The sequence below is a fragment of the Sceloporus undulatus genome, chromosome 2 (assembly GCF_019175285.1).
Source record: "Sceloporus undulatus isolate JIND9_A2432 ecotype Alabama chromosome 2, SceUnd_v1.1, whole genome shotgun sequence".
Classification (NCBI taxonomy): Eukaryota; Metazoa; Chordata; class Lepidosauria; order Squamata; family Phrynosomatidae; genus Sceloporus; species Sceloporus undulatus.
The window spans coordinates 183,764,783-183,778,317 of record NC_056523.1 but is presented as its reverse complement, the minus strand read 5'-3'; the positions used below and the strand labels follow the sequence as shown (position 1 = coordinate 183,778,317).

Below are 13,535 nucleotides of genomic sequence, written 5' to 3'. Positions count from 1 at the left end.
GATAGATAGATAGATAGATAGATAGATAGATAGATAGATAGATAGATAGATAGATAGATAGATAGATAGATAGTCCTCTCAAAAAAGAACTGGCAAATGTAATATCGGAGCCATTGGCAATAATCTTTGAGAACTCCTAGAGAACAGGAGAGATCCCAGCAGACTGGCGGAGGGCAAACGTTGTCCCCATCTTCAAAAAGGGGAAAAAAGAGGATCCCAACAATTATAGTCCAGTTAATCTGACATCAATACCAGGAAAGATTCTAGAGCAGATCATTAAACAGAGAGTCTGTGAACATCTAGAAAGCAATGCCATAATCACAAAAAGTCAACATGGGTTTCAGAGAAACAAGTCATGCCAGACAAATCTGATCTCTTTCTTTGATAAAATTACCAGCTTGGCAGATGAAGGGAATGCTGTGGATATAGTATATCTTGATTTCAGTAAGGCCTTTGACAAGGTTTCCCATGATATTCTTGCAAACAAGCTTGTAAAATGTGGGCTACACAAAGTAACTGTTAAATGGATCTGTAATTGGTTGACCGGCCGAACCCAAAGGGTGCTCAACAATGGCTCTTTTTCCTCCTGGAGGGAAGTGACCAGTGGAGTCCCACAGGGCTCTGTCCTGGGCCCAGTGTTATTCAACATCTTTATCAATGACCTGGATGACAGAATTGGGAGCATACTTATCAAATTTGCAGATGACACCAAATTAGGAGGAATAGTTAATACTCCAGAGGACAGGACCAACATTCAAAATGATCTGAATAGACTAGAAAGCTGGGCCAAAGCTAACAAAATGAAATTCAACACAGAGAAATGTAAGGTACTGAACTTAGGGCAGAAAAATGAAGTGCACAGATATAGGATGGGAGACACATTGCTGAATGAAAGTACGTGTGAAAGAGATCTAGGAGTCCAAGTAGACCATAAGTTGAACATGAGTCAACAGTGTGATGCAGCAGCTAAAAAGGCCAATGCAATTTTAGGCTGCATCAATAAAAGTATAGTGTCTAGATCAAGAGAAGTAATAGTGCCACTGTATTCTGCTCTGGTCAGGCCCCACCTGGAATATTGTGTCCAGTTCTGGGCGCCACAATTCAGAAAGGACATTGAGAAACTGGAGCGTGTCCAAAGGAGGGCGACAAAAATGGTGAAGGGTCTGGAAACCATCTCCTATGAGGAACGACTTAGGGAGCTGGGGATGTTTAGCCTGGAGAAAAGAAGGTTAAGAGGTGATATGATAGCCCTGTTTAAATATCTGAAAGGATGTCATGTTGAAGAGGAAGCAAGCTTGTTTTCTGCTGCTCCAGAGAACAGGACCCGGAACAATGGATGCAAGCTACAGGAAAAGAGATTCCACCTGAACATTAGGAAGAACTTCCTGACAGTAAGGGTTGTTGGACGGTGGAACAGACTCCCCCGGAGTGTAGTGGAGTCTCCTTCCTTGGAGGTCTTTAAGCAGAGGCTAGATGGCCATCTGTTGGGGATGCTTTGATTTGGATTTCCTGCATGGCAGGGGGTTGGACTGGATGGCCCTTGTGGTCTCTTCCAACTCTGTGATTCTATGATTCTATGAAGTTAAAAACGTGGTGTTTTTGTTATTTGCGGTTTTTCCATATTCATAGGGGTCTTGTGTCCTTAACCTTAGCGAATATGGGGGGACGAGTGTACTTGATTTTTCTAACCAGAAAATGTGATTTGGTGGAAGAAACTATGTTTTCTGTACACTTTCTGTCTATGCGCCTTTTAGAAATACACCAGTTAAGATGATGGGCAGGATCCAACTGTTACTCCCAACTAGAATCAAAAGAATTTTACTCCATGTTGGATCACCATTGAAAAAACTGATTCCATAAACCTAACATAGTTGGGACTGAGTTTAAGCACATATACTGGAAATCCATTCCATCTAAACCATAAGGAACTCTTCTCAAGTAAACAGCTTATGATGGGAATAAGAACCAAGGCTTGAATAGTCATCATGCATCCAGGATTTCAGCCCCTTAGGTGGGATTTTGCCACTAAAAGCTGAGTGCTTGGGTAGGTTGGTGGCTAAAGTGTTGGGCTAGGACTTGGGAGATCTAGGTTCTAGTCCCCATTGAGCCATGAAATTCACTGGGTGACCTTGAGCCAGTCTCTCTCCCATTCACCTGCTTTAGAGGATTCATATGAAACTAAAGTATGGTAAGAGATGGAGAAAAGGATATGGATTTTTTAAAAAATTAAAAAGGTGCTGGCATTCCAGTAAAAATTCTCTTTGAGGCTCCAGTAGTTAATTGACCATTTAATTTCATATAACACAAGAAATTCCTTGAAATCTGTTGTCTAGAGCTCAAATTCTCTTTATCTTCTATTTTTCCAATAGCTTTTGGAAAGGAGAGAGAGAAAGAAAAGAAATAATCACATTCAACCATCTCTGACCATTGGTGCATGTTATGTCAAGCCTAGACCTGGGAGAAATTAACACAACCCAAGAAAAGATGATGAATTTCAAGCAGAAAGATTTAATCAAAGGTCACTTTTAGTGGGCAGCCTTCTCAGCTAATGCATTTAGTTAATTTAAATCCTTGATTAAGAGCCCAATGTCTGTATTTACATATTGACAAAGCTTCAGTGTAGATACCATTTTGATCATGTTTAAATAAATGACAGGCTTCAACCTGGCAACTTCCAAGAGAATAAATGCTTGCATGGCATTTTAGTAGCCAAACGGTTCTGCATAAATGGAGATCATGCAGTATAAAAGCATAAAGTGTCTTAAGCAAGTCCAGCTTTCCAAAAGGAAGCTTTAACTCATACCAGGCCATTTGGTCGAAATGAACTGTCCACACAAAAGTAGTGCTGAACTCCTATACAAATGCAAGGCAGCTAGCAAAAAGGGGTCATGCCTCAGGCAGCACATTTGGGATATCATGAAAGAGCAGCAAAGAGTTAATTGCACAATTGATTATGATTGCATTTTTACAGCCAGGAAATGGGAGAATTGTTTGTGAGATTCTCTTCTGGCAGGCTTTGGGCATTACACATCTTTACTTGGATGAATGCAGATGCCATTTGCTATTCTGTCTCGGGTGGCAAAATGTCTTGAGCTAATCCTGACAGACCAGGGTAGTGCAGCAGAGTTCATGCTGATTTGTAATAGACCAGCAAAATGGTTTTGACCTTCAGTGGTTCAACAAGAGGAAGAACAAAAAGGCTCACCACCATTACCCCAAATGGTTGCCTTTAGGATAGTCTCCATACATGAATACTCCATCACACTCAAAATTACTCAGAGGTGAGACATCCAAAATATTCCTGCTTCTTTCCTATGTCTATACTACTTTAATGAAGAGAATCTGATTTTTTATGTTTTACCTAAGTACCCTGCTACTGTAATCCCAGGCACCAATATCCCAGCAATGACAGGCCTAGGCAAAAATCTCACACTACTTCTAGAAAATAATCAGAAGCACTTCAAGAAAACAGAAGAGGCATGGACTCTTCCATTCTGAAGAGACTGCAGAAGATGAGCACCTATATCATGCCCTTTCCCCAGTAACCGTGGTGCATCATGGAGAAGTATAATCTGGAATCATTTCCCCACTCCTATGAATGGAGTTAAAAGATACAGCTCCTCACCCCCATAAAAGTGGTTCAGTCCTGTGTGTGTGTGTGTGCGCGTGCGCACATGTGATTTTTCTAGGTTTTTCCATCCACACTTTGGAGAGTTTCCATGGGAAGAGAACACCATAGCCAAGGGACAACTGCTGAGCCCACTCACTCCCTGTGCTCTTGGCACAGTTCTACTTATTTTCTTGCCCCTAGACAGCAGTGCTCAGAGGCTGCTGAGCATTTCCATATACAACACTAAAAGCATCTTTGAGCCTCTTGCCATGTATCTATGCATGTGTAAAATGTTGTCAGTGCCCCTAAAAACACAGAAGAAACTATTTAGGAAAACATTTTAAAAAATGAGTACACATTCCAGACAGTGTAGTTTTTGACATCTGCATTATAGACATGTGTGAAATGCAAAGGACATGTCATGCCTCTGGTGAGAAAGTGCCCTTAGATCCTTGGCTGGGGTGAAGGCTGTGGATACAGACAAGTTGCACCAGACAGAGAGAAAGGTGACTTCAAATTGGGGGGGAGGGGATGAGAAGGAGTGGGGCGTTCCCTTCCCCTCTGTGCTCTGGGGCCTCAAATCTTTCCATATTAAAATGGACTCTTAGCCCTGGCTTAGTTCAAGGCAGGTGAATGACGTGAACAAAGAAAAATAAATAGTGATGGGTACTTGAAATGATTCACCCTAATCTGCAGAAGGAGATTCCTTTGAACAGACAGGTAACGCCAGGCAGGTCTCTTCAGCTGCCACAGAAGCTTCTCAGCAGAAACTGCCAAGAACATTAATATGTTCCAAGTCATGTTTTGCTTCACCAGTTGTCAGATCAACCATCTCCGCCCCCACATGCTGCCAAGGTGAAAGACCATTTCTGTATTGGGATTTGCTCACTGTGTGGCATCTACAGTCCTCCTTCTTGCCTAGTATTTGCCACACAGAGGAGCATTCTACTCCTACCCCTAGGCTTTAGGGTAGATAGGAGACTTCAGAGCAGCATTCTGTCCTGCTCAGAGCTATCCTTTCCCTTTCAGAGAAATGAACCGGATCCATGATAACCCCTAGTGCTATCTTCCATGGACAAAATGTTCTGCGAATAAACTAGGCTGTGAATGAACTAGACATCCCCCTTCCCGGGAATTAAATATTTGCCTTGTTGAACAGCTGCAGCAATAGCATTTCATTTAGGTTTTATTTAAAAACATTTCAGCTTCATGCTAAAAAGACACTTTGGGAGCACCATTAAAATGCAGAATGAGAGACAGTGTGAAATCCCAATCCTCCCCATGTCTGTGCTTACAAACCGGTCTCACCAGCCGTGTCATTGATTTATGGTCATCCCCAGAAGAAATTCAGCACACAGTCTGCTTCATCTGGGAGCCAGCATGGTGAAGCGGTTTGAATGTTGGACTCCGACTCTTGAGACCAGGGGTCGATTCCCCACTCAGCCATGAAACCCACTGGGTGACTTTGGGCAAGTCACACTCTCTCAGCCTTAGGGGAAGTTAATGGCAAACCTCCTCTGAACAAATCTTGCCAAGAAAACCCCATAATATGGTCACCTTAGGGTTGCCATAAATCAGAAACAATGTGAAGGCACACAGCAGCAACAACTGTTTCATCTATAAATCATTTTTAGTAAAAGCTACAATGACGACAAGTAACTTCAAGGTGTCAACCCTTCTTTCTCCCCAGTATCTCCAGAGACATATGTACATCCAGACTATACAATTTTATTATTCCAGTTATGTTTTACACACACACACACACACACACACACACACACACACTTGTGCATGAGTACAAATAGTTTTGAGGATCATACCAGCAAATGTGCTGACCTATCCAGAGACTTATGAAAGGGTCAGCTCAGTTCTACCCTCTCCAGGGAAATGCTTTTTTCTGCAGGCTTTCCCTAGAAGTAAACTAAAAGGGACACAGGGCAGAATGAGGAAGATTCCCGGCAGCATAAAGACTTGTAACATCATGTTTCATTGTTGCTTTCCTGTTCTGTACAAGATCCAGAATCAATGCATTTGCTACCTGCTCTTGAATGCTGGCTCCCATTCCATAAACAGCGGTCCCTCTCCCCTTGGCGACAGGAATCCCCCACAATCAGTGGTTTTTAATCTTTTGGGGGATTATGAACCAGGTTGAGAAATCTGCTGACTCTCTTCGCTGAAAAATGCAGTTAAAAATAGCAGGAAGAAAACCGAAGGCAAATATATGCACACACACAAGCCCATATATGCATGCGGCAGGTTTGTTTTAGGGTCACTGTAAGTCGGAAACAACTTGAAAGGCATACAACAGCAACAAGTTATGTATATATATTCTCAGTGTGTGACTCTATACACTCTTTTACACAGATTCCTTATATGACCATTAATGAACTCCACTCCACTGTTGGGACTATAGGTTCAAAACCTTGGTTCAATATGACAAAATAATGATTTCCCCCATCTAAATCCTTCCTTCCATGATATTGTTGCATGCTAATACATAGCAAAAGAGATCCAGCGTGGTGCTGCAATGGTGGACTGCCACTCTGGAGACCAGGGTTTGACTCAGCTCGGCAATGTAAATTGGTGACATTGGGTGCATCACACTTTCTTATCCTCAGAAGATAGCAATGGCAAACCCCCTCTGAAGAAACATGCCAAGAAAACCCCATGATAGGTTCCCCTTAGCGTCACCACAAGTCAGAAATGACTTGAAGGCTCACAACAACAACAGAACATAGTAAAAGGAACAACATCCCACGCAGGCACCCCAACAGCAATGCCAACCTGACCCCATGGAGCCCAAAGTCCTAGTGCCAATCCTGTTCCCAAATCCCACAAGCAGCACACGCAGAGTCGCATTTCTCCTTTAAGAAGTGAAGAAAGTTTTCTCTTCCCAGAGAAATGGACTCAGACAGGCATGAAAAGGATGGGAAGGAGGAAAGGAAGGGAAGGGGGAAGAGAGCCATGAGTTCTTTGCTTCTTTCGGATTTCAACGTAGAGATGGTAACCAAGCACAGTTAACCCTTCTTTGGGCATCAGGACTCAGGAGCATTGGCAGGGAGGCTGGTAAGATCGGAGCCTCCCCATCTCTTGGGCAGTGAAGGGCTGCCCAGGTGCCAGGGGTGCCCAGAGCTGCTCCATTCCAAAGCATTGCAGAACGCACGCGAAGGCAAGAGCCATCACAACCTCGGCACTCCTTTGCCTCAGCCCCGACGTAACCCCTGGGAGATCCCTCTTTTCCTTTAAGAGAGGGAGACACAGAGGGAATGCCTATCTATGAGCTTTGGAGGAGGGAGACAAAGCACCACAGGGAAAAGAGGACACAGGGGATGCTCACTCAGCCGCTCCACTCCATCCTGAAAAAGAAGTAAAACACAAACAGCCTTCCAGGAATGCGGAGAGCTATCTTTCGGGGGAAAACTAGCTGGGGAAAGGAGACGTTCACATATTGGAGGGAGAAGAGACTAATAAAGGAACCTGGATGCAGCAAAGGCTGGGAAGCCTTCAGCTGATCAAAAGTCCTACAGACAGACAATCTAAAGTGATAGCTTTTTGTGGGTTTTTCGGGCTCTGTGGCCATGTTCTAGAAGAGTTTATTCCTGACGTTTCGCCAGCATCTGTGGCTGACATCTTCAGAGAAATCTAAAGCGATCTCATTTTACTTAGGAAACCGGCTTCCCTCTCCCACTTCTAATTCTTCTAGCAAACCACCATCAGAAGGTTAAGAGATGATATGATAGCCCTGTTTAAATATTTGAAGGGATGTCATCTTGAGGAGGGAACAGGCTTGTTTTCTGCTCCTCCAGAGACCAGGAACTGGAGCAATGGATGCAAGCTCCAGGAAAAGAGATTCCAGCTCAACATTAGGAGGGACATGTTTGACAGCAAGAGCTATTCGATAGTGGAATATGCTGCTTTGGAGTCTGGTGGAGTCTCCTTCTTTGGGGATCTTTAAAGAGAGGCTGGATGGTCGTCTATTGGAGGTGCTTTGATTGCGAGTTCCTGCATGGCAGAGGAGTTAGACTGGATGGCCCTTGGGGTCTCTTCCAACTCTGTGATTCAATTATTGTACCCCCTCAAAAGTCCAAGTGCCTCCTTTCTGACTGGGGCAAAAGGAAAAGGTCCTGGTTCTGCTAGAGTGAACTGGTACCTTGACCAGCAAAGCTTGGAGACAGGGACAGAGACATTAAGAGACATTGCTACGATTCCTTCCCCATGGTAAGAGGGGATGGGTAGAAACGGACCCAGGAGAAGGGAGCAATGCTCTGAAAGTAAGGTCAAGTAAGGTAAGGCTGTGGTTCAGCCCCACAGCCCATACCCCAAACCCTAAAAAAGACAGCCAGAAAGTGCGATCTCTCCCCCAGTGGTTCCCCATTGCCGGGGAAGGCGGCAGAAGCAGAGAGAGGAGTGGAAGGGAGCCGTCCCAAGTCGGGCTGAGAGAAGATCTGGGACCCAACTATATATATATATATATATATATATATATATATATATATCCCCTTCATCCTCGCCACTCTCTCCAAGGAAGGAGGAAAGGGAGTTTATTGGCTCCACTCACCCGGTCCTCCCCGTTGGAGGCAGCGATTACAGAAGGAAGGGACTAGACTAGAGAGTTCGAGGTCGCCGGGTTTTTTCCCCGCAAGGAAGAGAAAAGACGAGACGAAGTGGGGGGAAGGCACTAAAACAAGTGACAGGACTTGCCCAGAGGAAAACCATGCTTGCAGATGTTTCCCTATGGTCAATATTCACCCATGTATCCTTATGGTCAAGTATATCCCTATATCTCCCTATGGGCAAGTCTTCTTCTTCATTCCCTCATGGGCAAGCATTCTCCGACCTTTTTCTATGGGCAAGTATTCAACCATGTTCTTCTATGGGCAACTGTTCACCTAAGGCTCCTTATGGGCAAGTGTTCTGCTATATCCCCCTACGGGCAAGTATTCCCCTATGTTTCGCTATGGGCAAATATTCACCCATGTATCCTGATGGGCAAGTATCCCTCTATATTCCCCCATGGGCAAATATTCCCCTATGTTCTTCTATGGTCAAGTATTCACCCAAGCATCCTTCTGAGCAAGCTTCCCCCTATGTTTCCCCCTGGGTAAGTATTCTCCAATGTCTCCCTAGGGTCCTCTGTGGGTCTCCCAAGTGGGTCCCGGGTAAGGAAGCCCCGGGGGGCGCGGGGGCCTGGTGTTACTCACGCTTCGCTCGGAGGTGCCCCCGTGGGAGAGGGTGCCGTTGAGGCCGACGAGGGAGGGCAGGGTCTGGGACATCCAGTTGGTGACCATGGCCATGGTGCTGAGCACGGCGCCGATCTTCAGCAGCGGCACGGTCATGTCGCCGCCCGCCCCTCATGCCCCTCGCCCCCCGGCGCAGCCCCCCTCCTCCTCCGCCTCCCGGGGGCTCATCTGCCCGCCGTCGGGGAGCGAGCGAGCGAGCGAGCGAGGCAGACCCAGCGGCCCCCCTCCAGGACCCAGCGCGCCTTCTGCCTCTCCCGCTGCCTCTGCCGCTCTGCCTGGGCTGCGAAGGGAGAGGAAGCGGAGCCCCGCGAAGCCCTCCTTATAAGCGCTCGCAGCCTCTGTGACGTCACAGACGCCTCTGCTGCTGCTGCTGCTGCCCTGGGCTCCGGAGGGGAAGGGAAGGAAGGAGCCTGGCTCCAATTAAGTCCCGGGAAGGAAGGAAGGAGCGGAAAGGGTGCGCAATTAACCCGACATAAACTGCATGGAGGAGAAGCCGGGAGTTTAGACAGAGGCAGAGGGAAAGGGAAAGAGAAAGAGAGAGAGAGAAACAGAGAGAAGGGGAAAGATATTCTCTCTCTCTCTCTCTCTCTCTCTCTCTCTGACAGTCTCTCTTTTTCTGTCTGTCTCTCTATTCACAATGAAACATAGAGAGAAACAGAGAGGCAGACAGAGAAAGAGAGACCGAGAGAGAGAGACCGAGAGAGAAACAGAGAGACAGAGAACGAGAGAACGACATACAGAGAGAAATAAAGAGGCAGAGAGAGAGAAAAACAGACAGAGAAAGAAAGACCGACAGAGAGAGAGAGAGAAACAGAAAGACAGACACAGAGAGAAAAAGTGAGAAAGAGCTCGACACACATAAAAAGAGGGAAACAGACAGTAAAGAGAGAAAGATTGAAAGAGACACAGATAGGCGGAGTCACACACAGAGAAAGACAGGCAGTGAAAGTGAGAGACAGAAACAGAGAGACAGACAGAGAGGGAAAGGGAGAGAAAGAAAGAAAGAAAGAAAGATAGATAGATAAATAGATAGAGGCAGTAAGAGTGTGTGTAAGAGAGAGAAACAGAGAGACAGAAAGAAAGAAAGAACTTATCATACAGAGAGAAATAGAGAGATAATAAGAGTGAGAGAGAAAGAGAGGGAGGGAAAGAGAAGCACAGAGAGAGAGAGAGAGATGGACAGAGAGAGGGTCAGAGAGAAAGAAAAAGGAGAGAGGCAAACAGAGGCAGTGAGACAGACAGGCAAAGAGAGCGCTTCCTAGCAGGCTAAAGCAGCCACCCTGCTCGCCTTTGGGTACATCTACATTGTGGACATAACACATATTGACTTCACTTTAACTGCCATGGCTCCATCCTACAACTCCCTGGGATTTGTAGTTTGGCGAACCACCCGCACACTTTGGCCGAGAAGGTTAAAGACCTCGCACAACTACCAACCCTCAGATCTCATCGGCTGGAGTGAGGGCACTTAAAGGGGCGCCAAACCACCTTATTTCCACAGTGCAGAGGCACCCTTTCGCTTTCAGGTCTGTTGCAGGGAGGTCTTTTTCTGGGGGTCCCCCCGGGGGAGGGTCAGGCCCTCACAACTGCTATCACAGAGTTTTCTTGGCACATTTTCTTCAGGGGGACTTGCCATTGCCATCCTCTGAGGCGGAGAGATTATGGCTTGCCCAAGGTCACCCAGTCGTTTTTTATGCCTGAGTGGGGAATCGAACCCAGATCTCCAGAGTCGTACTTCAGCACTCAAACCATGACACCATACTGGAGGGCACAGCTCCATAATTTAATATAGGAATGGAGCCCACTGATCCCAAGGGTTCTTCTCCTGGTCCTGGGGAGAAAGCAGAGTTATGTGGTGTATTGGCTTAAGCGTTGGAGTAGGATCTCAAGGAGACCTGGGTTCAAATTCTTACTCAGTCACCAACACCTGTTGAATGAAGTTGACCAAATTTTAGAGAAAGGTAATGACAAAACTCCTCTTGCCTAGAAACTCCTACTTTGATAAAGGCATTTTGGCAGAGTGGTCTGAATGATGGAGTAGAGTTAATTGAGACCAGGGTTCAAATCTCCCTCAGCCATGGAAACCCACTGGGTGACTTTGAGCAAGTCACACTGTCTCTGGATACATCTATATTGTAGAAACAATGCATTTACACTACTATAACTGCCATGGTTCCAGCCTACAGAATCCTGTGATTTGTGATTTGTAGTGTGGCAAGAAACTCTTTGACAGAGAAGGCTAAAGATCTTGTAAAACAAATCCCAGGATTCCATGGGATGGAACTACAACTCTCAAAATGATGCCAGACTTCATTATTTGTGCAGATGCACTCTCAGTCACAGTTTTTGTTCTATTTCATCCCATGAAACCCCTGTTTTACTGCTTCCTCTAATGTGTCCACAAATGAAGTCAGGTAGTCGTTACAATTACAATTCCATGGATCAACACAATCCAGAAGCTGAGGTTCTGTTCCAGTGGCTGCCCAAAGGCATTCTGGGATTTGAAACTTGCTGTAATTGCACCAGAGCTGACCCTAGTGTTCATGATTTAAGCAGAGGCTGAATGGCCATCTGTCGGGGATGCTTTGATTGAGAGTTCCTGCATGGCAGGGGATTGGACTGGATGGCCCTTGGGGTCTCTTCCAACTCTACGATTCTATGATTTTATGATATGTATCAATCCAAGATTTGAAAAGTTAGCTTGTGAACTACCATACCCGGAATCCTGGCCCAGTCCCCAAAGTAACTTCCTTAGTGTTGGCAAGGTTACAGAGACAAGTGGTCTGTTTTTCAAGGCTTCGAGTCAACAATAAGGGGAAACTTGGAAAAGAGATGTGGCACAACCATCATTAGGAATCGAGCATCCGCTATATTTATGAAAGCAATATGCTAGTAGCAACATGCACACTTGCTTCAACAGTCTGGCTCCATATTATATTTCTGCTGGATAGCAGAACAAACAGCCCTCCAGCATTTGAAGGGGAGCAAGTTTACATGTAGGAAAGGGATTGCATGGATTTGGGATGTTAGCACTAAGACAAAGGTTATCTACCCCTAACCCTATCCCAACACACACATCCCTTGGTTAGATTTGGGAGTGTGCCAGTCTGCCAAATGTTCTTCCAGAAAGGAGACAATTCCATTGCCACTTTCTAAATGATCACAATTTATAAGTCTCTGTTCCCTGAACTGATTCAACAAACATATATATATATATATATATATATATATATATGCATCCCGTGTTTCCCCAAACTCCAATCTTGAGTCTTGCTCACTTGAAGTGAGTCCCAGTAAAATTTAATTGAGAGCAAATATACCTACGGTTAGCTGCCAGCATGGTGTAGGGGTTTGAGTGTTGGACTGTGACTCTGAAGACCAGGGTTATGTTCTCTGCTTGACCATGAAATCCACTGGGTGACTTTGGGCAAGTCACACACTCTCAGCCTCAGGAGAAGGCAATGGCAAACCTCTTCTGAACAAATCTTGCCAAGAAAACCCAACAATAGGGATGCCTTAGGATTTCCATAAGTCAGAAACAACTTGAAGATACACAACAACAACAACAACAACAACAACAACAACAAATACATATGCCCAGGCTACCTGCTTCTTTCAAAACTGAAACTGAACATGAAGGTACACAGCAACAACCAATGCATATGGTTAGCCTACCTGCATCTTCCAAAAATGCTTGGATTAAGCTTCTATGAACTATGAGACAGTGCTTGAGAGAAGTGCTTTTAGACATCAAGAGCATCATCCATCTCTATTTCTCTTTCTCTTACAAGGCAATCCAACCAATGTTAAGTCTACTTGGTTTCAAGTGGGAAAGGTAAACCCATGCTTAATGGTACAAACTTGTAGACTTTTCCTTCAAAGTAATATTATTGAGCATTGTTTTTATTGTTTTTATGCATTTTTGAGCCAGACGTGTTATGTGTTGTGGAGCCAGAGTTGATGGGGACTGTGGATGAGAAACCTCCAGGTCTCCCTGTTATCAACAGCCCTGCTCAGTACTTGCAAACTCAGGACAGTGACTTCCTTGACTGAGTTAATCCAACAGTCCTTCCCTTTTCCTACTGCTTTCCACTTTACTGAGCACTATCATCTTTTCCAATGAATCTTATGGTTTGTCCAAAATATGATAACTTCAGTTCAGTCATTTTGATTTGTAGTGAAGTTTCAGGCTTGATTTGCTCTTGGACCCACTGATTTGTCATTTTGGTGTTCCATAGTACTCTCCTCCATAGAATTCACCTCCAGCACTACATTTCAGATGAGTTGATTTTCCTCCTAATGGCTTTCTTCACTACCAGTTTTCACAACCATATATAGAAATCAGAAATGCTATAGCATGGATGATCCTGGTTTTGTTATTCAGTGATGTATCTACACACTTTAGGATCTTATGTAGTTCCATCGTAGCTGCCCTTTGAAGTCTTAATCTGATTTCTTGACTGTCTCCATTTTGATTAATGATTCAGCCAAAGATAGTGGGTCTTATTTCCAGCTCCAAGTAAAAAGGCACAGAAGCATTCAGGCTGCCTATCTTCCCCAGTGAAATGAACTGGACTTAATACTGCTTAATTAGGAGCAGATTATATTCTCTATTTGTTACACTCTTCACATTCTTCAATCCATGTAAATCACAGTGCGTTATTAAAAAAGAAAATATAACCTTG

At 44.9% G+C, this 13,535-nt stretch overlaps 1 protein-coding gene across 1 annotated transcript in view; it reads right to left on the bottom strand.

Moving 5' to 3' along the window:
* OLFM2 (olfactomedin 2) overlaps positions 1–8,946 on the bottom strand; it is a 209,856-nt gene extending 200,910 nt beyond the window's left edge. Inside the window, 1 exon segment of the mRNA XM_042448105.1 lies at positions 8,812–8,946. Coding sequence (XP_042304039.1) covers positions 8,812–8,946 — 135 coding nt within the window.
* Positions 8,947–13,535: the final 4,589 nt, after the last annotated feature.